Source organism: Asterias rubens, chromosome 20 (assembly GCF_902459465.1).
Source record: "Asterias rubens chromosome 20, eAstRub1.3, whole genome shotgun sequence".
NCBI lineage: Eukaryota > Metazoa > Echinodermata > Asteroidea > Forcipulatida > Asteriidae > Asterias > Asterias rubens.
Window position 1 is genome coordinate 3,400,798 of NC_047081.1, and position 27,228 is coordinate 3,428,025.

Here is a 27,228-nt window from a genome sequence, read left to right on the forward strand (position 1 = left end):
CTTACCAGAGGGAAATGCTGTGCCCTTCCAAGAGGGAAGGTCAAGGACTGTGTACCTGAAAATATTGGAAATAATTTGTAAGCGTTGGACAAAAAACTTTGTCTATGTTAGTTTTGGTTTTTACCCATACACCGATGTGTGTTAGCAGTCTATGTTAGTATTATAAAGACACTTCCTGGTAAGAAAATCAGGCGCGGAATTTGAGAGGGCAATTTTTTTTTTGCAAAGGGCACTTCCATTGGAAAATCTTAAAGTCTGTGGGGAAGATTTAATGGGGGTACCAAGGCCAAGATTAGGGCAACAGTGGCCATGGCCCCAGTGAAATTCAACGGCTGAAAAATGTTTTGGTTATTTACCCAGGAACCCTTTCAAGTTTGTAACATCCTGCGCAGAATCCTGTCAAAATATCATCTTCACATTCGTCCCGCATTCGTGACTTACAAGCTACCTGGAAATTACATAAACCTCACTCTTACAATTTTTACCTCTTCTCTTTTCCTTAACAGGCGTACCGTATCCTCCGTCACGGAGGTTGCCGATGAAAGAAGTGTTCGATGCCCAGGGGCTGCCACGACCAGATGTCTTAAAGCAACATTTTGTGTTAGAGGGTCGCTTACAAGAAGATGTAGCACTTAAAATAATCAACAAGGGTGCGGAATTACTAAGGAGAGAGTCCACAATGCTAGAAATAGAGGCTCCAGTAACAGGTTGGTATATCAAGGGATAAGAAATGTCAGTGTTCTAGTTTTTCATCTTAACAATGATTTTTTTTTTATGGATGAGAAATTTCTGGCCTGAATATCATCATAATTCTGGAACTAACTCAAAACTGATTCCCCTTATAAAAAAGTTTACTTAAAATGTGATGTCATCGCACGCTTTTGGATGTTGACAGAAAAATCCCACCTGAATTGAAGGGTATCAAACACAATGGCTTTTTACACTGTTTTAGCGCAAGGTTGAACTTACAATGTTTTTTTTCCCCACTTTCATAACGACTCTCTCTATTGGAAAATGAGTGGATCACATAACTGAGTTTGACCTTGGATCCCCTCCTTAAGAAAACAGTGGGTTTTCATCCAAGTGTTCTGTGTTTACTGCTCTGACAAAATGACCTTTTGTAAAGCTACAATAACAAGGTAATTTTCAAACAGATAACCTTCAGGAGCTTCTTCTTTTTTTCAGAATCAAATTTTGATTATTTCTGTTTTCCTAGCTGACTAATAAGGGCTAGGAATAATCTGAGGGGGAGGGGAAGACCATAGCCAAGCCCTTGTTTGTTTTGCCACAGTGACCCTTTCTTTTGGCTGTAGTGTCCTTAAGATTTCATCTTTAATTTTGTTGATGTTCGAAAGGAAGGCTTAGGAGATGGCCTCATTCCTTGTGGGACTGAAAATTCCAGTTCGATTCACCACTTTTCCAACCCAACCCTCTGGAATTGTATGGTTGACTGGCAGTGTCTTTGAGCGCTGCTGCTGTCCCTACACCTTGGCAGACAAATTTTCTCCAAGGTTGTTCTATTTTTAGTGACAAGACCTGCTGTCCTGTATGTCACAATTAGATAACCGAGGGGAAAATGCCCTGGACTATTGGAGTGTGGCGTTTTTTTCCTGACAGTGATGTGTTTTTTTCTCTGACTGTATGCCTGAAGGCAAACTTGCTGATACAGCCCGTGTCCTTTTTGGAGGTTGATTTGGGCAAATAGTTTCATCAGGCTTACACATTTGCTTAGCACAAACAGTTTTTTTATTCCAAGATATAGGCTACCAGCTAACACTTCATGTTATTTATATTGCTGACTGGTTGCCCTGACTAAGCATTGTAAACTTGTGAAAAAATTGATTCAGCTAAGCATTGATATGAAATATGTAAAGAGCCAATTTAATAGAGCTGCTTCAGCAGACTATAGCGCTTAAAAATGTTCTGCTAAGCAGAAATATAAAGCAAGATACCAGTGACAGTGGGTACATGTGTCAGCATTTTAGCCTTGTTCTAGTTAGCAGAATTTTGTTGTGCTGAGGTTCCTTTCATGCTTATAAGCAGCTCAATGAAATTTGCCAAGCTGCCTTGTGACATCAGGGCCCAACTTCATGGCTCTGCTTACCGCCTAACTATACGATCACCATTAACAACTTACCTGCAAGCACAGATCTTCTGCACTAGTTGTGTAAGTGCAGAATGCCTGGTAACGTGGAATACGCACACGCACAAGCTTACCCTTGAAATGCGCAGGACTTAACTGATTTTGCAAGCGCCGATTCTTTGCTTACAGATAAGCACAGCCATGCAACCGGGCCTAGTCGTCTCCACCTTGGTCGTCAAACAAGAGCTTTATAGAGCTCTTCTTTCTTTTTTGAACTAAATTTTATGTTGCCCTTCCTTTTACGAGGTTCTGTGCTGCTAAGTAGAGTGCTTTGCAGTAATACCTTGTTTTATTGTTATAATTATGTTGGTGTCTTCCTTGTCTCTCTCGTTTTCCAGTATGTGGGGACATTCACGGCCAATTCTACGACTTAATGAAGCTTTTTGAAGTGGGCGGCAATCCTGCGTCAACTCGCTATTTGTTCCTAGGAGACTATGTCGATAGAGGATATTTTAGTATAGAGGTAAGTTCAAGTCAATTCTAGTCAACATATTTTTCATACTACTCTTCTCAAGATATAACGTAAACAAAATAATAGGCCTCCATAGATTATAAGCAAAATAATAAGCGATGGAGGGAAAATAGTTATTCCAAACCAAAACGAAAAGAGTTTGAGGCTGTCAGATTAAAAGCCACAGGCTTGTGGAAGACAGCCTAGACAGACAAACTACAAACAAGGAGACAAGATAAACAGGTAACAAGAAAACATCTACAAAACAAAGGTTGCTATGAAAGAATCTAAATGTATTAGCCCTGCTAGGTTATACCCTGCTAGGTTATAACCTAGCAGGGCCCAATTTTATAGCGCTGCTTAGCGGCCGATTTTTTGCTAACTGAGATTTTTATTTCATAGCGCTGCTAACCGTAAGCACACGAAAAGGCATGCTAACCTTCCGGTGCTTACTGCACGAAAATAAATGACGTCACAATGCAAATCCACGGTAAACACGCAATATTGCCGCCAATTTTTTTTCTGCTAACCTGTGAAACATGCTAAGGCTTAAGCAAATTTTTCTGCTACAGTAAGCACGCAAATTTGCTTACCGTTAAGCAGAGCTATGAAATTGGGCCCTGGGCTAAAGCCAATGGCTGATGACACAATGTAGGAGCACGACTGACTAGAAAGAGAGCCACACATTAATGTATGCCACAAGTTAAATTTGAAAGTAGCAAAGTAGTGTTGTTTGACCGTCTATGATCAAATGTTGTTTTGCAAAGGAGGAATTTCCCTGCAAATAAGATTGGGGTAGTGTTGTTTGACTAGGGATAAATGTTGTTATGCAAAAGAGGAATTTCTATGCTAAATAATCGTGGGAATTGATTATTTCAAGTAAGGATACACAAAGCTTGTTTTCATTTGCAAGATATTAACATCTTATGAAAACAACAAGCCTCCAAAAAACTGGGGGCACTCAGCAATTGCTTTTGCTTTGGTGCCCTCTGCAAGCTTTCAATACAAACTAACATTTTCGTCATAAAAAGTGCCCCTTACCAGAGGTAAATTTGCTGTGCCCTTAAAAAGTGAAGGGCAAGTCCTGAAAAAATGATAAGAAGAAAAGAAACACACAAATTTGGTTTCAATTCCTCTTAGCACAAAGCTTAGAAGCACCTTCTATACATGGTTTCATTGATTGTATACAATGCTGTATTCAAACCATGTTGTGCTCCGTATGCACAACTGTCTACAATGTATGTTCAGCCTCTTTCGATCCTACAAATTGGGTACGGGAGTTGGGATTCACTTTTCTGTTGACGTCACCAACTGGAAGATGTAAGGCAATTAGCTGTCGCAGTACGGCTGCAGCATGTTGAAATACAGATGCTGGCACAGACTCTAAAATTCCATTGAGGTCGTAATGTTTTAGCTCGTCGCATTGGAGTTTCTTGTATTCAACGACAAGTTCGGAATTATTTTACAGCACACAAATTGAAACGCTGTTATGAGAGGGTTGAGAAACCAAAATGATTACATCACAAACTGAATTTGACCTCTGAAAGTCTTGAATATAATTTAGTTGAACTGACACGACTTTACAAAGTCAAAGATGAATTACACCTGAAAAAGTACTCTGGCAAAGACAAAGTTAAATTGCACAAGAAAAAAAACACAAAAAAAAACACATCGCAAAGTCAAAGTTGAATTGCACATGAACATATTGCGATGTGTAACTCTCTTAAAAGCTTCAGTGTATTTTATTGCAGTAACCAGTAGGATATAAATGGAGAGCTCCTCAGTTCATGATACGAGAAATGATTCCAATTCTGGTTTCAAAATCCCCAAATGGCACTTTCGATTTTCTGGGAGTTTTTTTTGTACATAAAGAAGCTACCTCGGCCCCAGGCTATACATACATGTTGGTCTGCTTATAAAAGCAGGAATATTGCTTAACAATTGTCTACTTAGCAGAAATGAGCAGGTTACCAGTCACAAATTGTACATAATGACAAATTATTTCGACTGGTAACTTCATTCTGGTAAGCATATTTTTTGATAGTTTTTGTACTTAAATAGCTCTAAGAAATTTGGCACTAGTCTACTCGAAAGTCGATTGAGTTCGTTTTTTAAATCAAATTCTAACAATACTCTACCCAGGGTGTGAGTGTACTGTAGATAAAGGTCAGAGACCTGGCATTGCTAGATTGGTATATATTCCTGACACCTTAGCGTAGGCGGAGGTTGATGGTGATGAACTCGGTGGGAGTATCGCTTGAGAATGACCCCACTACTTCTGTCCTCCTTCATGGTTGGTCCACTTTGATGTGGCAGTCATGACATTAACGGGATCCTCATAACTTTTATAATCATGAATTATAAAACTATCCGTTTTCGGTGTTGAAATGCTCGTTGTCAAATCTTGTTTTTTACATGGCTGGCGCCAGACATCTTAACTAAAGGTCAGCAGCTGCCGGAATATCAGTAAATCTAGGGGAATGTTTTTTTTAGGACTTTCATGTCCAGGACTAGAAGAACCATTTCTATCATTTGTAGATCGTCCTACACATTTTGTGTGTGCGATGATTCGGCCATACCCCTCCCCCCCCCCCCCCCCCCCCCCCAAATCTCTGTCTGACTACTCGTTTTCTAAATAAATGCTGATTTGCTATGGAAGATCCGTGCCGCAACAATGCATTGACTCTCCAGCTTTCCATGGTACCATCACATTATTAATTAATACTTTTATTCTCTCCTGGAAGCGTATTTATTGCATAACATGTACTTTTAATATTCAATACTAAAACATGCTGGTGGAAACTTGCAGTATAAATATTATGTGTACATATTGTGTGTAAGTATTATGCAAGAGAAAGTATACTTTGAAATTGTCAATCATGAGAAACATCAATATTTATTAGCATAAAACCTTACTTGGTAATGAGTAATGGGGAGAGGTTGATAGTATAAAACATTGTGAGAAACGGCTCCCTCTGAAGTGAAGTAGTTTGAGAAAGAAGTAATTTTCCACAAATTAGATTTCGAGTCCTCTGATTTAGAATTTGAGGTCTCGATATCAAGCATCTGAAAGCACACAGCTTTGTGTGATAGGGTCGTTTTTTCCTTTTATTATTATCTATCAACTTCGACGACCAATTGAGCTCAAATTTTCACAGGTTTGTTATTTTGTGCATATATGTTGAGATACACCAAGAGAGAAGGCTAGTCTTTGACAGTTACAAATAGTGTTCAGTGTCTTTGAATTTATTCAATGCTTTCACTTGTGAAAGTTTCAGCGGAGTACAGTGTCTACTTGTCGAGAAAACAGCAAAACTTTCTCACATGGTTTTCACGAAGAACAAATCGTGTACCTGTGAAAGAGTAAGCTGCTTTTTAGTATTTTATGCAATGAGATGCTAAGCAAGGATGTCGGGAAACGTTGTTGACACGCAGGTAGAAAGCCTATTGCCATCTTGCTAAAATATAGACCGAGACTGCCTAGAAATAGAAACAATCCTAGGTGGATTGTCCTTATCCCTCCCCCACTCACTCTCTTAATACTCGTTAAGAACGACGCCCCACCGGAAGGAACAAAATATCATAATCCATAACAAGTCATTCATCACATTATATGGGATAAGTAGTTACATGTATCCCTCACAAACAGCTTCCTCAATTCTGCCTTCATTTCCGCAACGAGGCCCCCGCTTGATCAAAATTGGAGTTGCAATCCCCTAGATCGGTTTTCATTATGACTGAAATCCGACATAAAACCCTCCCAAGAAAAAAAAATGGCCCGAGCCCTAAAATGCATTTTCCTGAATTCTATTAGTGTGGGGAACTAAGTTCTCTGTCAGAGCTATGCAAGAAACCTCTGTGTGTGTGTGGGTAATGACTGTGCACTCCATATGGCCAATGTAGAATAAAAACAAGGTGTGTTAACGCTGTAGTCCTCAACACATGCAGCTAGATTTTTAGGAATATTATTTTTGTTTAAAAATCTCGTCTTTTATTTCAGGGTTCTAACAAAGACCATCACAAATAGACAATTGTATACAGTGAAAAAGAGAGTCAACATAAAAAAATAGGACTTTTTTTGGACAGCACCCTACCCAATGTTATGTTTCCAACTGGCCATGTGAAATTTCTCACCATTCTGTTACAGGTGCCCTTCTATTAAATACAAAAATAAAGAGGGGGGGGGGGGGGAGAGGAGAGGGATTTGTCTAGCTCAATGAACAAAATGATGTGGCCAACCTCTAGGTTGCTGTACCAGTGTGAATAGAATTATAAAAACCTGTCATCTAGAGAACGCTTCTCTGTTTTGACAGCACCTTACCCAACACTATATTTTCATCTGGCTCGGTGAAAATTCCCACCCTACAGTTACAGGAGCCCTCACAAAATGAAAAAATGAAGAAGGAAAAAAGAGGCAAACGGGGAACAATTTCATCCAGTTTCGACTGAATTTTTGTTTTATCCACTGAATGATGATGTTCAAATGAAGATTTTTGAGTAGCAACCGACACCTTTTGCATATCACTTTGCCCATGCTTTACAAGGGATATCGTTCACTAGAGAAGGGTTTGTCTAGTTCAATAATCATAATGATGTGGCCAACCTCTTGGTTGGTGTACCAGACCTTCGTAGTAGACCGTCCAGAGTTCAGCTTGGCTATAATGACTATCTGATGATTTCAAGAATGATTGTTAGACGACAGGGTTTCATGCCCGTCGGCGAGGCTCCATGCAGCACAGCAACACCACACTCGTACATCTAGTTTGTTGGGTACACTTGAACATTCTCATGTAATATTTATCACATGAGAGAGGGAGAGAGAGATTCAGCCGATTTCAGTTATATTTAATACTACATTTAATTACTCTGAGGTGAAAATGTGCTGGGGGGTGTGGCTGTTAAAGGTTCTGCTGTTTATGAAGATGAAAACTGCCATGAAAAAAATGGACTATTCTTGAAATTTTAACTGTATTGCTTCGTTTTTGAAAGGGCAAGGGTCGCAAGGCATTGTTCTCCTAAATTTGTAAATTTCTACTGGAGCTTTTCAATTTCAAGGGCTCCAGGGTGCATTGGGGCAACGGAAGTATCAAGCCTGCCAGAATTATCAAAATGCTTTTAATGGAGATTGGGGAACGAAAGCTTTGCTTAAAATTGAAATAGTTTCACTAAACATAAACATTGGATGAACAAATAATAAACCAAGATGTATGTGATTTATTTCTGATGGGCTTGTGTGGTATATCTTTAAGACCATAATAAAATTAGTCTAAGATGAGATAAATCCACTTTCCTCCTTGCTGCTTCTTGAGACAAGGTACCTCTGTGGGGATTATAACATCCCCTGTCTCATGTCATCTCACACCCATCCCTCTTACCAAGGGGGTTGAATCATTCAAGATAAACAGGAAGGGGGTATGGGGGTGTGATTGACTCTACTCATCCATTCCTCTTGATAATGAATGGGAGTAGCATCAATGCTTTAAAGAGATGGGGTAAGGATTGTTTCAGTGTTGGTGCCATGTTCAGTCGTGTTTGCTGGGATACGCAATGGTAAAGGGAATAGACTACTTTGTCCTTTCCCTGCATTAGTTTTCAATAATTTATTTGTTTCAGGCCCGTATGTTTCGTTTTTGAAAGGGTAAGGGCACCAAGGCATTATCTCCTTGGTGAAGGGCATTCTATGAGGAAATTGTCAAATTCTGTTGGAGCATTTCAATATTTTTTGGCAAGAGTATTGCGTTTTGAGGTATGAGACCAATTTATCTTTTACATATCACCATGTAATGGTTTACACAGTGGTTGTGATAAAAGGCAGCCAATCAAACCAGAATTACTTGGGCGAACCCCTTCTATTTTGCATTAAGTGCACTGGGTTCTTTTACGTTCCGTTATATTTACACACGGGACTAACGGCTAATTATGTCCCTAGTCAAAGGATGCGTCAATTATGGTTTAGTGTCTTGCTTAAGGACTTAAGTGTCACAAGTAGGACCCAATTTCATGGCTCTGCTTACCGTAAGCAAGGAAATGGCGCTTACCGTGAGCAAGGAAACGGCGCTTACTGAAGCAGGGAATTCTGTGCTAACAACGTCAAACGTATTTCACGGGTTAGCGGGGAATTATGGCATGTGCGCTTGCAAACTCAACATTACTAAGCATTCTACGCTTACACAGCTAGTGCAAACTCAACACTTGCAAATAAGCGATGGATGGTGATCATAAGCGCAGAATTTGGCAGTAAGTAGAGCCAAGAATTTGGGCCCAGGACTCAAACTAACACTTTGCTGAACAGAAGCATCAGAGCTAGATTCCGGTGCTCTTATCCACCGCGACGCGCCATTATATCCTGAATTCATGTGCATGGAGGTCTTTACATTATACTACAACCACTTATCCCTCCGTGCAACAGTTACATGCTGTTTATCCTTTGTCTGTGTCTTTACATAATGACTTCACTTTCATGAATCAATGATGCACAAGGTTGCTAAGTCTGCAGTTCGGCTTAAAAACCATGACGACTGCATTAGCATTGACCATAAAAAAGATATATGAACACCGTTATGAGAGTGTAGATTTTCAGACTTGTTTTAATTAGTTGCATTCTGTGAACGTTGCTCTTTATCTATGGAATGAAAGGCTTTCCGGAGGGTAATTTGGCTGACTTTGGAAAGGGATTTAGACAAAAAGATGATGACTGAATATATGATACAATTAAATATGGTGTATTTATTAAGTCTTGGTAATTAGTTAGCATTATATTGTATCCATTTTGTAACAAATTTTGGAGGGTATTTTAACGTTTGTTTTGTATTTGTTTTTTAAACAATTTACATTCTTAAAGATCTCAGATATTAACTTAAAAACAATTTTTTATATAAAAAGATCATTTGAAATCATACATGAACTGCCACAAACAAATAACCTGTAATTACACAGAAGACATGGTCTCCATTGCCCTGCTCTTGGCTTTTGCACCCCTTCAAATGTTTCCCATAGACTTCAAGTTTTTTCCAATGGAAGTGCCCTTTGCACAATGAAAATTCCTTGCCCCGTCAAAGATGAAATTCCAGGCCTGCATTAATGTAAGATACATGGTTCTACAATTTTGATAAATGAAAAGTGTTAACCTTTTTTCACTTGGTAGCCAACTTGATACGTGTAGGCCCTATGTGGTCCAAAACTACATAATGTTGTTAAATGTTTCAGGTGAAATCAAATACAATATTTCATCTGTGGTGAATTCTTAAATATTTCACCTCGGGTGAATTCAAATATTTCACCTAAGGGGAATTCAAATGCTTTCCAATTTTTCTATACGAGTCGTCTAACAATAGAATGAAAGAAATATGGAGAAATCTCTCTTCGGATTTATCCTTGAGTCTGTGAACATCAGGACTGGAAAACAGAAATAAATAAAAACCACACCACAACCACATTTTATAATGTAAAAATAAACAGAAAGAAGGCACATGTTGTGCCCAAGACAAGCAAATTGTAAATCTGCTGTTGCATGTAATGTCAATCCCATCCAAGGGCTGATGTTAATGTGTTGCTATGGTAACAGGCCCCAACTGCAGTTGAGTGTCGTGCGGGAACATGTACATCATGTATGTGTCATCAGGTTTTTCTGCGTTGTTTTGCCGAGAAAAAGGGAGTGAACGGATTTTCCAAGGCAGCTTGCATTTTTCGCTCTTAATTATTCGTGTCTCAAGGAGGTCATGAACGCCATCGAAGAGGCAGAGAATGAGATTAGAGTGATTCTGATGATATAAGATGCTATGAATGGTGATTCGATCCAATGGTGGTCATAGAGAGGTGTGACCTTCGACCTTTGCCTGCCGATATAATCCCAGATGTGTGGGAGTGTCGCTGCTTTCACTGCTTCGACATCTTTGTGTGAAAAACAAAGAAGTGTTTTGTTTGGTCTCTGTGTACACACTTCTCTCTCAAATCATGGAATAAACCTCACTGTATTTGGACAATCATCTTCACTTGATGTATTCAGGTCCAAAAACCCATTGTGTATGATTAATTTTTTTCTCCATTAAGTGTAGTTTGTGTTTTGGTCTCTGAATTTATTTTGTTTATTTATTGCAAAGCATATTCGAGTTTATTTTTTTTAGATGTTGCACAATAAAAAAATATCCATTATTTATTGATCTTATAGAATTATTTAGTCTGAGTGTACAAATTGTCTTCCAACTTAAATCTGAATTTAAGGTTTTTTTTCACACAAACCCCCCCCCCCCCCCCCCGAAAAGAACAATTATTTTAGTAGCTTTAAAGGCAGTGGACACTATTGGTAGTTACTCAAAATAATTATTATCATAAAACCCTACTTGGTACAAGTAAGGGGGAGAGGTTTATAGTATAAAACATTGGGAGAAACAGCTTGTGACGTAGTTTTCAAGAACGAAGTAATTTTCCACGAATTTAAATTCTAAACCTCGGATTTAAAATTTGAGGTCTCGAACTTAAGCATCTGAAAGCACCAACTTCGTGTAACAATGGTGCGACAAGGGTGTTTTTTTCTTTCAATATTATCGCGCAACTTCGACGAACCGATTGAGCTCTTGAATCTTTCACTGGTTTGTTATTTTATGCATATATTGAGATAAACCAACATTGAAGACTGGTTTTTAAAAATTACTGATAGTGTCCACTGCTTTTAATGTCTCGTAAAAGCCTATCATCTGCTCAGGACGATATAAGGGTCATTAGTTTGTATGTATTTCAGCCGTTTGTGCAGCTCTTTCATGTTTTGGAGCTCCTGGTAATTGGAATCTATTGATCAAGAGATATCTTCATTAATAGCATTTGTTTGGCCCCAAAAAAGCGTTCATATACTAAGTAAAACATTTAAATGTTGACTTTGATTTTTTCTCTCTCAAATTGGTACAAATTTTTCCTTTAATATCCTTTTGATGGTCGGAGTGTGAAATTGCAACTAATAACCTATTAGAACTGAGCCAATGGTATCATGTCACAGCCCTTATACTCAATAAAATGATCCATCTTTGCCTGGCATCCGACTGGGTGGTAACCTCACCATGTACAATCTCTAGTGCTGAACATTTGACCTTCTCATCACTGGTAACCCACAGTCTGTCTATCCATTCATTCATATGCAAGGTACCACTTTACCGCCCTGGGAACGTATCCTACCTCGCGCTGAACCTGTGTTGTTATTTGGATGTCATCTCGACCCATTCAAAATCTACCTGTCACTGGCCATTAATACTTCATCCTTGATAGACTATTACTTACCTCTATCCACTGAGATTGACATTGGGATGTTCCATTCCATCAATAGGGGTGTCTGATATGGGTCGTGATGGCAGAAATGTGGGTGAGAAATCTGTGTTGGTCGCAAAGAAGGACTATTTGATGTTACGAAGTATGTTTAAAGGTGGAAAAAGAGATTTGATGAAATTTTGAGATTGACATTGGGATGTTCCATCAATAGGGGTATCAAATAGGGATCATTATGGCAGAAATGTCCGGAAGAAATATCTGATAGTCATGCAGTAGAAAGGACTGTATTACATTTTTTTATTTGATGTCACGAAAACGGTGAAGTATGTTTACAGGTTAAGAAGTGGAAAAAGAGATTTTATGAAAATCGGATCGCTCCATTAGTTCGAGGAGGGAAAACAGTACCTACTGTTCCGATGATTAATTTTGGGAGCCCATGTGCATGAAGTTAATTACAGAAATTAAATATTGACATTTCCAATGAGTGGGTTCATTAATTGATGAATCAATAGAGATAATGTGAAGAAGCAACATCAGGTGTTGTCGTTAGTCGCCAAAGTCAGAAAGAAACTGCTCATTCAAAGACAATAATTATTATGCAGTTACATTAACTTTGCAGGGTTTTCCCCTTACACAGTATCGTATTGGGCTGACACCCACGAGATGTGTGCGCTCATTTTGGCTGTTATAAAAATAAATACAAATATTTTAAATAAAGGTTTTCTCGGTCAAATTCGGCAAATCATTAGTCAATTTCATTTTCATGCGTTTGAATTAAAGCTGTTTTGCCTCTCCAGCTTTCAAATTCAGAGTTCGGCCTTTCAATTTCATTTTGAGTCGAGTCAAATTCCTTTAGCACTCTGTTCAATTTAGCCTATCGTCGTTCTTTTTGCATGATAAGAAACGTCTGCGAATTTGAATGCTGCTTCGCTGAATTTGTAAAATTGAATGACTATTTTGTTAAGTCGAATGACGCAACATTACATTTGACTAATCATAAAACGAAATCGAATGATCCTTTTCAGTTGAATTCGATTTCTAGAATAGCTTGGAGGTTAAATTGGCTGCTCATTCTCTAGAATTGACCAAAAATACCTATAAATACAAGTTTTTCTAGGCATTTTCCCTTGTGGTTCATAATTTTTGGTAAATAAAAGTTAAAATAATTTTGTTTTACTTATTTCACATAAATTATCAAGGCAACACCAATGGTAATGATTCAGAATGCAGATTAGGGATATAAAAAACCAGGGTAAACACCCATTAGAAAAAAACATTTTTCGAAGACCTTGTTTTATTCAGCATTCAAATTTAAAAAAAATTGTTCCAAAATGCCCCGGTCGTGGAAAATCCTGTGGAGAACCCTACTGCCATAGTGATCAGATTTTCTCACAGGTGATTATGTGTTCGTCAAGAAAACCTTTGCACGAAGCGAGAGGCGACCTCTTTATGTGCCTCCCAACATCTTCACCAGAAATGTGAAATGTCACTAAATGCCAATGTGCACAATGTTCAAGAAAGAGAAACAAAATGACTATATCAAGACGATAAAGGTATACTAATAGTGGCCTTTGAATGAGTTCCAATCGAGCATTAATAAATGTCCTATTCACACTGATCACACCTTGGTTTCTATGCATGTGTCATTTTTAGCGGTACACCCTGCCCTCGGTGAAATCTTTTTACAACTTGGCGCGAGCCGGTCGTTTTTTTCCCTGCCCTTTGTTGTATATATTTGTGTGCTGTGAGAACATCAAAAACAATATTTTTTTAAATGTGATATACAGGACGTGACAAAATTGTTTGCAGGCAGTTAAGTATTTGTGCGATCAACCATTTATAAAAAAACAAACCTGCTTAAATTTAGGCATCATCCGTTGTGGTGAAAATGACTAAAAATTTGGTTGCAACGAACGAAGGCAGCTGTTTTTTAGATACAGTTTTCTGAAATATGACTTAATTTAAGAGGGATATATTTTACAGGAAAAAGGGTTCAAGTATGAACTTCATAATCAATATATAGCTTTCGGACTGAAATTTAACAATAATGATTTTTATCCTTATCAGTAATTTACGAGTGAATAATTTAGGGTTGAATAATTTTGGCAAGTCAGTGTCTAACTTATATTATTATACATTACCTCTAAAAATCAATGCACAGAATGCAGTGTTTTACAAGAGCATTGGGAATGATTGAGGATGTCAAATAGACTGATGTATGAAACAGGAAGAAGCAATGTATCGTGGGTTTATTCACCATTATTAACACCATTGTTGCCCACTGGTCCTGACAGCTGCAGTCCTGTCAAATGGTTCCCGGATTAGACGCGGGTGGAGACTGAACGGTTGCATTGAATTATCTTTGAAGCATTATACAGGTATAATAAAAAAAAGATTAAAAGTTGGCAGTTGTTTTGAGAAAGTCAAGTAAGCTCAGTCATGTGAGCCTTCCTCTCTTCAGCCGATTTCCTCTTTTCTGGTTTTGATTTTCCTCTTTTTTTCTTCGCTTTCTGTGTACAAAAGTATATGAATATTATCTCATCCTCTTTTTTTCTTGCTTGGTTTTCTCTTTTCCCTTTTTTTTTTCATAGATAGTTACTCACATGCCTGAATGTGTATCAGATTAGTAATCAATCTTTTTTTCCACAAAGATATTTCACAATGAGGTACTGTTATTCAATTGAAAACACAAGACCACAGGGCTTGTCCAGTCCCCAGTTTACCGGCCCGACATTAAAATCTCTGGCCACTCCGCTGTGAGTGTGGTCCAGTGTTAATTTCGAGCCCTTTACATTGTAGTTCTGGCTTGTTTATTCCTCAATTATAAAGTGACCTGACACTACAATCACTGGCTACAGGCCTGTGGTCCAGTGTTGATTTCGAGCCCTGTCGTTCTGGCTTGTTAAGGTTAGTTTACTGGCCCGACATTTAAATCTCTGGCCACTGGGTTGTGATCCAGTGTTAATTTCGAGCCCTATACATTGTAGTTTTGGCTTGTTTAGTCCTCAATTAAGTGACCTGACACTAAAATCACTGGCTACAGGCCTGTGATCCAGTGTTGATTTCGAGCCCTGTCGTTCTGGCTTGTTAAGGTTAGTTTACTGGCCCGACATTTAAATCTCTTGCCACTGGGTTGTGGTCCAGTGTTAATTTTGAGCCCTGTACATTATTGTTCTGGCTTGTTTAGTCCTCAATTAAGTGACCTGACACAGAATATCACTGGCTACAGGCCTGGGGTGGATTTCACAGAGAGTTAGGACTAGTCTTATCTCGAGTTAGGACTAGTTACTCGTCCTAACTTCGGACTATCCATGCAATTTGTATATCTCCTCCTAACCTACAATCACTGGCTTACAGGCCTGCAGTCCAGTGTTGATTTGAGCCATGTCATTCTGGCTTGTTGAGGTCAGTTTACTGGCCCGACATTTAAATCGCTGGCCATGGGCCTGCAGTTCAGCACTTATTTTCGAGCCCCGTTGATGTACCAATACTCTAAGATGCTTGCCCACTCACTCACTGCATAATCAAATTCTGAATATCATATTTTCCCATGGATGATAAAGGAAATATTTTCATACAAAAATCTCTGATTTATGATGATTTTGCTGTGTTTATTTGTAGTGGTTGGATATTTGCTTTTCCCCCAATGGTTTTCCTGTCATAAACCAAACAGTTGGGCATGCCTTGTGTTTACTCTATTAACCACACACAGTGACAACGGTAAAGTAGTCGCACCATTATCAAGTAAAAAGGTCCGGGTATTTGGTTTACTTTGGATAAAAGGAAAGTGGATTCGTTTTGCTGTTTTAAATCAAACAGAATACATATTTTATGTTATTGTTTTGTTATGGAATGAGTTCCAATTTGACTCGTGGCCCTGAATTGAAGATCATTTCTTGCCTCCAAATGAAGACATAATGTCACAATAAGGTGATTTAAAGCCATTGGACACTTTCGGTAAACAGTATTGGCCAAAGGCCCACTTCGTGTATCACAACTGATATAAAAAATAACAAACCTGTGTAAATTTAGGTTAAATCGGTCATCGGAGTCGGGAGAAAATAACGGGAAAACCCACCCTTGTATCCGCGCGTTTCGCCGTGTCATGACATGTGTTTAAAATAAATCCGTATTCTCGTTAACGAGAATTGATATTGTTTTACTGTTTTCTCAAAAAGTAAAGCATTTCATGGAATAATATTTCAAGAGAAGTATTTCACCACTACCTTCTGTAAACCCTGTAAGTTATTTGTAAATCTGTGACTATTTTTTTTTTTTTCTGTACCGAAAGGGTCCAATGGCTTTAAAGAAGAAAAAGTATATCAAGCAATGTAAATATTACAGACAAATTTGACGACACAAAAAAAGCATTAGAGGATAAGATTGTGCTCAAATTTTGCGAATGTTTTTTTGTTACCACTGTCATGATGTCATAGAGTCTTCCATTGACATTCCCAGTGAGGATGGTTTCTAGGTATTTCATACCGAGGTGCATCCCTTTTAGAAAAGAATAGCTTATTATCATTGAATGCTGGATGCCTGGTTGATTGGGTTTCCTGTAATAATCTGCTGATATTGGATGTGGGGTGTTGTGGCTGAGCGGATAAGAGCACCAAATTCAAGCTCTGGTGATTCTGTTCAGCAATAGAGTTATATATAAGAACTAGAGGGCGCACGGGCCTAAATACGTGCCCCGGCATGCGCACATGCCGCCATTTCCTAAGTGTTTGTGCGGCCATTTTGTAAGTTGAACAAACAGCATCGCGTGAGCGTTCAATAAAAAAAAAAACTCAAACGTGTATTTCATATTCAACGCGCGTGCAGAATGACGTGCTTGTCATCTTGCGGTCCCGTGGCGTTTGTGCACGAAGCGTCACTCGTGCGCCCTCTAGTTCTTCTATATAACTCTATGTGTTCAGCAGAGTATGGGTTCGAATCCCGGTCGTGACACTTGTGTCCCTGAGCAAGACACTTCACTTTAATGGCTTCTCTCCACTCAGGGATAAATGGGTACCTGTGAGGGCAGAGATGGTTCTTGTGATTGATTTAGCCGAGTAGCGCATTTTTTGCACACATCTGTATACTCACCGGGGAGCTGAGATGGTTTAAGGAATGATTTAATGCCCACTGACGGGGTCTAATAATGTTGGAGCGTCATGAGCGTAGCTGCGTGACAGACCTGAGCGCGATATAAGAAGCCATTGCTATTATTATTATTCCTATTGTCTACATTAGGTTGACTGTTGTTGCATGGTCTCCAGAGAAGTTAATAGCAACAACAGCAAAAACAACAACAACAACAACAGAGCATTAATCATTATGCATTTGGATGTGTCATTCTAATGTATATTTTTTCTTCTCTGTCCATTTTTTTTTTTTTTTACAGTGTGTGTTGTATATGTGGTCGTTAAAGTTGCTGTATAGAGATACATTTTTTCTGTTGCGAGGTAACCACGAGTGTCGGCACCTGACGGAATACTTCACATTCAAACAGGAGTGTAAGTTCTAGTTTTATTTTTCTTACTTCTTCTGTTGTTCTAACATCATGTCCTTGTGCACCTTCTGCATGGGCAGAGTTTCCTGTACTTCAGGCTCCATTGCTTGGTATAAACCGCTCAAATCCTAAAATCATGACCCTTGAACTTCCAACCAAGACCTGGTATAAACCGCTCAAATTCTAAAATCATGGTCCTTGAACTTTCAACCAAGACCTGGTATAAAGCTCAAATCCTAAAATCATGACCCTTGAACTTACAACCAAGACCTGATATAAAGCTCAAATCCTAAAATCATGACCCTTAAACTTACAACCTAGACCTGATATAAAGCTCAAATCCTAAAATCATGACCCTTGAACTTTCAACCAAGACCTGGTATAAAGCTCAAATCCTAAAATCATGACCCTTGAACTTACAACCAAGACCTGATATAAAGCTCAAACCCTAAAATCATGACCCTTAAACTTACAACCAAGACCTGATTTAAAGCTCAAATCCTAAAATCATTACCCTTGAACTTTCAACCAAGACCTGATATAAAGCTCAAATCGTAAAATCATGACCCTTGAACTTCCAATCAAGACCTGCAGTTCTACAGAGGTCATTACCTTAGTCACTTTTCTCTGGGTCTTAGTGCTATAAAACAGGGTCTGATTTTTCAAATATATTAAACAGGGAGTCCAAACGACACCCAGATATCCCTCTGGCTACCGCTATGCTTTGAATGATGTGTTAGGGTTGAATGATGTGCTAGGGTTGAAGGATGGATTTTTAGATTGACTTCATATGACAATGAAATTGTATTAAGTTGTTGTTTTTGATTTGTGCAGGTAAAATAAAGTATACAGAAAGAGTGTACAATGCGTGTATGGAAGCATTTGACTGCTTGCCGTTAGCAGCCCTTATGAATCAACAGTTCCTGTGCGTGCATGGAGGTCTTTCCCCTGAAATACACACGCTTGAGGACATCAGAAATGTGAGTAGCCCAGCAACAACTCATTTTTAAGAACTTTTGTTTCATGAGAAAATTAAGATTGACTCAATAACAAGTTGTAACCAAAAGACGTCATCTTGAAGGAAGAAATAAAGAAAAAACAGAAACTCATCTTAGAATGTCGAGCCGTTCCTATCTTTGACGCCATCTAACTCGATCTGATTTATTGATTGGTCAGACAGTAGGAAGGTTAAGAGTGTCAAATTTGAATGATCAGTTTGATCACAGTAAAGACTGAAACTGAACATCAGAACAAGTTTTTAAACCAAAAAATGCAACCTTGAAGGAAAAAGTGAAGAAAAACAGAAAAATTGTGCTTCATCTTAGAATGTCGAGGCGATCTTATCTTTGGCGCCATCTTACTCGGGAGTCAACATGACCTTTCAGAAGTGCAGAGGACTTGAGTAAAAAAAAATGTAAATGTGAAAGTTATGTCAGACATAGTATAGAAGACCTTTCCGTTAAGTTCAAGGACTGGCTGCGATAATACTTTATTGCAATATTACATGTTATTACATAAGCAGGTGTTATTATTTTAACATGAACTGTACTTCCTTGAAACGTTGAGCTGTCACGAGCGCTGACTACCTTCCAGGTACCTACTTGCCACATGCAATTCCATCATCGGGACTCCAATGTTTTCATAACATGTAGTTGATGTTTATTCACTCTTCCGCATGTGAATAATTCTGTCACATGGAAAAATGCATGCGGGAATGATTTGTCTAATTATAATAATGTAGCTGGTGACAGATGTAGCTGTAATAATGTAGCTGGTACCAACGAGGGTGTACAGAAAATGTATCGAGTAATAGTCCCCTCGGTCTTTGTTGACATTCCAGAGGATGCTGAATAACATGACCTTTGACCTGAGGGCAGTAAACTTTTCACCAAACCTGTCCTTGTTGAGTCAAGTGAGGGCACACTAGTTAATCACCACTAATGGAGTGTTTGGAGGCTGGTGCCACTGTTTTGCAAAAGAAAAATACAAAATTGAAACTGACTCAGAAACGATAAATAATTTATTAAGCGTTGTCTAACTACTACTTAACTATTCCAAAGCGCAGGTGGGTATGTCTTCTTAAAGTGTCAACAGAATGACAAGTTGTCATCCTACGGGCTTAGAGAAAATAATGCACTGGGAATGTTTTCTGATGAAGAGAAAATTAAGGAATGATTGAGCGCACTATTTTTTCCGGGCGCGGCTGGATTGGACTTTTCTCAGAAACTAATTCCTCTCTTTGGAATGGTTTTTACCTGAGCCCAATTTCATAGAGCTGCTGAAGCAGAAAAGTAGCTAAGCTTGACAAAATATGCTTACCAGAATAAGGTTGTTATCTCAAGCACAAAAAGGTAGCTAAGCATATTAAAATTATGCTTGCCAGAAATAGGTTAGTGAAAGTACCATGTTATGTGTCGACCTTTGACGGGTGTCCTCAATGTCATGGCTCTGCTTACCCTAAGTAAAGAGTCGGTGCTTATGGAACAGTTAGTTCCATGCTTTTGTCAAATGTATGCCAAAGGTTAGCAGGGAATTTTTGCCTCTGTGCAAGCAAACTCCACGATACTCTGCATTCTTCGCAAACAAAGCTAGTGTTGAAATTTGTCCCTTGCACAGAAAAAGGAGAAATTTGATTGTAAGCGCTGAATTCGGTTAACAGGGCCATGACATTGGGCCCTGCTTGAGGTGTTTTAGCAAAAAATGTAAAGCAATATTTTGTGCTTCAGCTGCTCTATGAAATGGGCACTGGATATTGAAACTAATTATAGATCAGATTTTTCGATAAAACTACCTTTTTCCAAAGGGAAAAGGTGGAAATCAAAGTAAGATAGGGAGCATTGGTTAAATTCATGAGATTCTGAATGTTTTTTAGGAATCATGAAACAAGATTTGTTGTTATTTTGAAGCTTTCATTTGTTCCCTTTCTCATTTATAGCTGGATCGATTTAAGGAGCCCCCTGCCTTTGGCCCCATGTGTGACATCTTGTGGTCAGACCCTCTGGAAGAATTCGGCCAAGAACACACATCAGAGCACTTCAGCCATAACTCAGTCAGAGGCTGCTCTTACTTCTATAGGTAAGGTCGAAGTTCAGATGTCATGACACAGGTCAAAAGTCAAATATCATGAAATAGGTACAGCTTTAGTATGGGTGCGTTCGTTTAGCTTCCCTGGGTCGACCCCGGTGTGTGGCGTTTTTTCCCCCAGGACGAGTGTGTGCAGATAATTACCCACAATCGTCCTGGTAAAAAAAAACACGCCATGCACCGGAGTCGACCCAGGGGAGCTAAACAAACGCACCCAGGTCTGATTCTCACAGCATTTATTAGTGGGGAAAGTTAGATGGAGCACTTCAACCAAAACTCAGTCAGAGGCTGTGCACTCTTACTTCCATATGTACGGTCAAAGTTCAGATGTCATGACACAGGTCAGGCTTTAAGGTGTAGTTTCTGATTCGCACAGCAATTATGTTGGGGAAAGGTTTGACAGAGCACTTCAGCCATAACTCAGTCAGAGGCTGCACTTACTTATGTAAGGTCAAAGTTCAAATGTCATGACACAAGTCTGGCTTTAGGGTGTAGTTTCTGATTCTTATGACCAGTTATGTTGGGGACTGTTAGACTTGGGGAATTCAGGACCTCTCAGTTCTAGAGGATTTTGCAATTTTTGAAGAATAGCAACATCACAAATGCAATATTCACCCCATTATAAGTATGCATTGTCCCTGGGAATTTTAAAATGGGATAATAGCCGAAATTTGACAATCAATTTCTTCAAAATCAGGGATTTGTTTTTAGAAAACACAATACTGGATAAAGTATTGATTTCTGAGGAAGAAGACTGTTTGGTGTCAGGAAAATTGGGGGAAAAAAAGAACCAGATGTGCGATTGCCTTTGAAGTGTTTGGGGAGTTCAAATTGACCCAAATATCAGAGGGAATCTCACAAAATAATAATAGGATGGTGTTGCATGTAACAGAAAGACATCTGCCATTGAAATTTTGAAATTTAGAATAATGAGGAAACAGAATATTCAGCAGCCCAACAAGTCTGTGGGAGTAAGGGAGTGTTCAAGCATAAGATGCCACCAAGGCCCAGTTCATACTTCCTGCGAATGCGAATCAAGAAGAAATGTTGCTTCACAAATTCGCAACAAGTAATTCACAGCAGTTGAAATGTGCAAACATCGCAGCGAAAACTAAAGAGTTGTGGCATCAAATTCACATCAAATTCGCTTCGCATTCACATGAAGTATGCACCAGGCTTAATTCTTTTCGGCAAAATTGTGAACATAATTTTAAAAAATTCGGGGTTTAGACACCCTCGCAATACCCATTCATACCCTTGGGTGATGAGAAGCATTTATAGTGAAGTGTTTTGCTCAAGGACGCAAGTGTTATGATCGGGATTCGAACCCACACCCTGATGACTGAACCACCAGGGGTTGATTTCACGAAGTTGGTCCTTACTTGTGTAGGACTAGTCCTAAGAAAATTAAGGAGTTATAGAAGAGTAATAATTATTATAATAATAAGTAAGAACGAGTAACTCGCCGTTATTCGAGATAAGACAAGTCTTAGTTCTTTGTGTATACATCTTTATGAATAAGATGTTCTAAAATGCTCGACCTTAACACTCTAAATTGAAAAATTTTCATATTTTTTTTGGTAAATGAATTTTGTTGGTTAACCTGTTTGTTTTTGTTTTTCCTCTGGTATAGCTATCCAGCATGCTGCGAGTTCCTTCAACAGAACAATCTGCTCTCCATTATACGTGCACACGAAGCACAGGATGCAGGGTAAGTAGGTTGTTGGATATCTCCTGGGCGACTAGTGCCTTGACCACTAGTGCCTGGGCAACTAGTGCCTTGGCCACTAGTTCCTGGGCGACTAGTGCCTGGGCAACTAGTGCCTTGGCTACTAGTGCCTTGGCAACTAGTGCCTGGGCAACTAGTGCCTGTTCAACTTGTGCCTGGGCGACTAGTGCGTGGGCGACTAGTGCGTGGGCGACTAGTGCCTGGGCAACTAGTGCCTGGGCAACTAGTGTGTGGCCGACTAAACTGGGCAACTGGTGTCAAAGTTGCGACTATTGATTGCCTGGTCAAGTTGCGACTTCTGTTGAGTTGCTACTATTGTTTTTGCTCTACATGTGTTTCTTAACTAGTAGATTAGAGACACTATGTCCAGCTGAGATTTGACGCTCTTGGTGAAAGTATCAGGACAGTTTTCAGCTGTGTTCTCACCGCGAAATTTAGCTGAAATTTTCACATGGAACTTTTCTTTGTAATTTTGCCTGTAAATCAGCATTACAGTGACAAAAAAACAAAACAATTTATGACCCTACCTTGACATCACTGTGGTAGCAACTCAAATTCTCTGGTTTCTGTAAATCCCACATTGTGTGTATTTGGAGACAGCCTTCCCTTGGTCATTTGTTTTATATCGATTACCTTAATTGGAGAACAAAAGAACTGTTTCTAGCTGGTAGATCATTGTGCATTAAGCACGCCGAACAGCTTTCTGTTGCATTCAGCAAGGTCGCTCGCGGAACTTACTTTGGGATGGTTTGAGCTGATTAAAGTAGCTAACCACAGCAAACATGTATCAGAACACTATTTTGGGATATTTATGGTTGGTGCTTGGAGGGCGGGGCCGGTTAGTTGTGAAATAAGTAGCCGCCTTCAATCTCAAGAGTGGACAAAAGAGAGAACGGGCCTGACACAGAGGCAACAAAGGTGATTGCTTCCATGCTCCCTGGGCATAGACCTTAAATGCATTGACTTCATCTAGCGGCCATCTAAGTGGAAAAATGGTGACGAAACAATCAAACGCACAGATTTGTATGCGCGTCGCACTGGATTGGCCAATGAACAACCTCCTTTTGACCTCTAGGTGAGGGCGCCCTATTGAAATGACGTCATGTGCATAAGGTCTATTGCCTTGGTGCCCTTGCAATGCTTCAATATAAATACAAAAATTCCTCACAGGGTGCCCTTGCCCTTTCAAAAAACAAAGCAAACAGGCCTGAGAGAACATTCTGGCACTTGTAAACCACTCAAAAGAGTGTGTGGTTGCAAGACACTTCTCACCATGTCCAACCCGAACAGTATGCTGTCGTTCACAAACCCTACTGCCCTAGTTATTTATTAACCCCAAAAATGTTCACTCTAAATGTCAGGATTGGATATAATCTCGTCAAGTCATACATTCACTTGTCGCTACCTCAAGTGGGTGATCTGCTTGGCCATTGCCATGGCAACCCCACCTGTTCGCCTCGAGTAGGACACCAGCGCCGCCGCCGTTGAACAATTCCAAAGTTGTTTATGTTGATGATTAATATGACTGGTTGGTTTGAAAGGGGACATGGGGTGGGTGGTGTCAAAGGGGGGGGGGGAGGGGCTCATTGGGAGTTGGATGTGTTCAGTCACACTTGGAAACCAATTAGTGTGGTTCGATTTCCCTCGCAGCATGTCCGCTGAGTAAATTTGCAGTTCTCTCCACTGGGATGAGTTGAAACTTCAAGATGAGAACATGAATGGATTCAGTGAATGTATAAATCAGACTGAGCTATTGGAGGGGGTGGGGGTGGGGGGTGTCGTAGCAAATGTCAATGATTCATTCAACATAGAGGTGTGATGCCATAAACATTGAGGTGTGATGCCATAAACATAGACCTGAGTGATGCGGAACTCAACATCTTTGCAACCATGTTTCTTCTTTAAACAGCCAATAAAGGATGATCTCAAATATATAGATATTACAGTTTCCTAAGAGCTGCAGTCCATAGAAAACATAAACAAATATAACGAGTTTCTTACCTCACGTTATTAATGGTAAAAAAGGGTTTTTCTCCGGAACGCTCAGCCAAATTTCTGAAAAACGGGAGGTCAAACAAACCCGCGCGACGAAGGAATCGTGACGTCAGTGGTTGCTATTTGACGCGGAAAATAGCGCCCTCAGTTTGCTAAAGCTAGAGAACTGTGTTCAAACCCAATTAGGAGAAAATCTTCCCTGGCGTCAAGGGGTCATTAAAATAGATAAGCCGGTTTTTAAACTCTTGGCTGAAATAGCCGCGCGGCCGGGTGCATTTTTGACTCAGTTTATTTATTACTAAATGCAAATTTTGAGAGTAAAATGGTTATTAACCGGTATCAACGATGTCTATTTGGCCATAAAAAGGTAGCAGTTGAATTATTGAGATCATCCTTTATTGACTGTTTCAGGTTGTATCTTTTTAGACGCTAAACTAGCAACATGGACATGGACAAGACATTGACATATTAAACTGAGCAAGCTATTGTAATGTAGACATCCTCAATTTATAAATGCATGTCACCAATGCAAGAGATCACCTGATTTAAAGTGAATAAGTTCATACCCTTGAACAGAGCTGCTGTCGCCCTGATTCTGCAGAAATTTCCCTGAAAATAGACAAATCTTTCCATTTTCTGATGAACCAAGAAATGGCTCAGGTACCAGTCGCATTAATGTTATCTGTATGTTAAGTATGGGCGGTTATGCCCGGTATTTGTGAATACCGAAAATACTGAGAGCCATTTTAGAAATATTGAAACACCATCATGCTCGGTTTTCAATTTCTATACCGCGATATAAACAAAACTGTGACCGCATGTGTTTTAGCCTCTGCAAAAAAAGAGAGGAAAGAAATGCTTATCTGTTGGACCCGAGGTAAAGAGAATACAAAGTCCAGGCGTCAATTCCGAGCTGACTAACGCATTGGTAACCCATTTCTGCTAAGCAAGATTTTTTGAGTGCATAGCAAGTGTTTTTGTGATGAAAGGCTTCTTTAAAATTGGAACCAGCTATTTGGTACACAAATTTGGTCATCCTGACGATGACAAGAGCAAGCTAGTCAAAACGTTGAGACCAATTCAGAACTGACTCCGCGGCACAACAGTTAATTATGATACTATAAGCTAAAGTAGTAGTCCAGTCTATTTTCTATATCATCCGCCCTGGTAATAGTTAAGAAGCAGGACAAGCACTAGCCTATATACGTGACCCGGCATGCGAGCAGGCGGCCATTTTCTAAGTTGACAAAACAGGCATCGCACAGCGTGTGTTTGTGCGGCCATTTTGTAAGTTGACACAACAAACGCAAACTCCAACGTGTGTTTCATATTCAACGCGCGTACATAATGGCGCGCGCGTGTCTCCTTGCGGTCCCGTCGAGTTTGTGCAAGCAGCATCACTAGTGCGCCCTCTAGTTCTTATCTCTATGTTTGGAACACATAAAGAGGATCGATTAAGTACAAACTACAATTCTGCATCTAGTTACAGTTCTCCATTTTGTATTTGTCACTTCTCGGCTGTAGTAAGTCTAGATTCCTTCTCGTGTCTCTACTGGACAACCCAATCGTGTACTAAAACTGACACCAGTGACTGCATCATGATTGATGATTAAGTGACACATCAGACATGCACTGCCACATTATAGCAGTACACAATCCCTCCCATGGCCACGCGTTTAGCAAAAATAGTTTCTAATAATACAGATGGTGCACAATCAGGCCATACTGAAATAAAGTCTTGTTACATGAATAAAAAAAAATAAAAAAAATGTAATCCACAAGGGTTAATTATAAGTGATTGGGGTTGAACATAGACAAACTTACAAGAGCGGGATTTGAACCAACAATGTTTAAAAAAACCCACAATGAAACAAGTAACCCAATACATGAGGCCACACTGAACTAAAATGTTCTTATTCAGTAGTTCACCAACATTTTTACTGAAATAAATAATTTTTACCCATGTAAGTTGCTTAAAAAAATATGCCTTGCAGAGAAATTTACAGCACAAAAACACTCAAACTCGGTCCTCGACAGATAATGGAAAAAATCGCTGAAACTCCCATCTCTGCTCAAGCATTTTTGTTTTTCTTATCACGAAGAGCAAGGTTAAAGGTTTTTACTTGTTTTTCTTAAATACACCCACCAGCATTTTCTATGATTTTTTTTTTGGAGATTTATACATGTATGCTAATTATGAATGGTCCCTTGATTATAATTTCTCCACCTTAATAATGACGGCTTATTATATAATGTTGACACCAACACTTTGCATACTCTGACTGGGTCTTCAGACTCTTGTCCTTAATGTAGTATCACACTTCTGGTGCCTTTTTTATAACTATTAATCATGTAGTCCTATAGACGATGTGACCTATGTTTACATTCAAACCGCCCTCTGTTGACAAAACACTGTATACGTCATCACTGTATATTTCATGTTTCGCCGGGCAAAAAGACGTGTAGTCATGGTAAGATTGCGTGTACTTTCTAGCTGGCTGCCAAAACACAAAGGTTTTGCCCGGCGGTATGCGCGGGAATCATGTTATGGTTTTCGAGTGACGTCAGAGGTCACATCGTCCATAAACCTGTGGCGTAACCATAGAGCTGTATATATTGACTAGAGCGCTAACACCCCGTTATACACGCACTAAGGTTTTGAAGCCGTGTGGGCACATCCATGTTTATGTACAAACCATTACAATAGCTTGAAATTTTGTACGGCAATTGTACGGCTATTTGCATGATCGTGCGTCTGTTCTTTGTTATGTGCCATCGAAGCAAAAACTTCAGTAAATGTGAACGCACAATCTGCCGATAAACGCACAATCTGCTGATAAACGCACAAACTGCGAGCGTCATGTGCGTCATGATTAAAAGGCGCGTTTACCTTTTTTTAGTACGGCAACCAAGTCGAAGTTACTGTTTTCGTAGCGTGGACGTACGCGAGTGGACAGTTGCGTACGTATACGCACACGCAGAATGTAAAATAATCGCGGCAATGTGTGTTCTCTTAAAATTCCGAATTCACGCAACACATCAAACATGTCTGCGCCCAGGGTGGCTTCAAAACGCAG

At 39.4% G+C, this 27,228-nt stretch overlaps 1 protein-coding gene across 4 annotated transcripts in view; it reads left to right on the top strand.

Annotated features, from left to right (window-relative positions):
• The first annotated feature begins 506 nt into the window (after positions 1-506).
• LOC117303763 (serine/threonine-protein phosphatase 2B catalytic subunit alpha isoform-like) overlaps positions 507-27,228 on the top strand; it is a 55,231-nt gene continuing 28,509 nt past the window's right edge. For all 4 annotated transcript variants that reach the window (XM_033788107.1, XM_033788109.1, XM_033788108.1 and 1 more), the window contains exons 1-6: positions 507-707; positions 2,482-2,606; positions 17,236-17,347; positions 18,178-18,323; positions 20,279-20,418; positions 22,061-22,138. In XM_033788107.1, the coding sequence (XP_033643998.1) occupies positions 539-707; positions 2,482-2,606; positions 17,236-17,347; positions 18,178-18,323; positions 20,279-20,418; positions 22,061-22,138 (770 nt within the window). In that variant the 5' untranslated portion in view covers positions 507-538. The remainder of the gene's footprint in view (positions 708-2,481; positions 2,607-17,235; positions 17,348-18,177; positions 18,324-20,278; positions 20,419-22,060; positions 22,139-27,228) is intronic.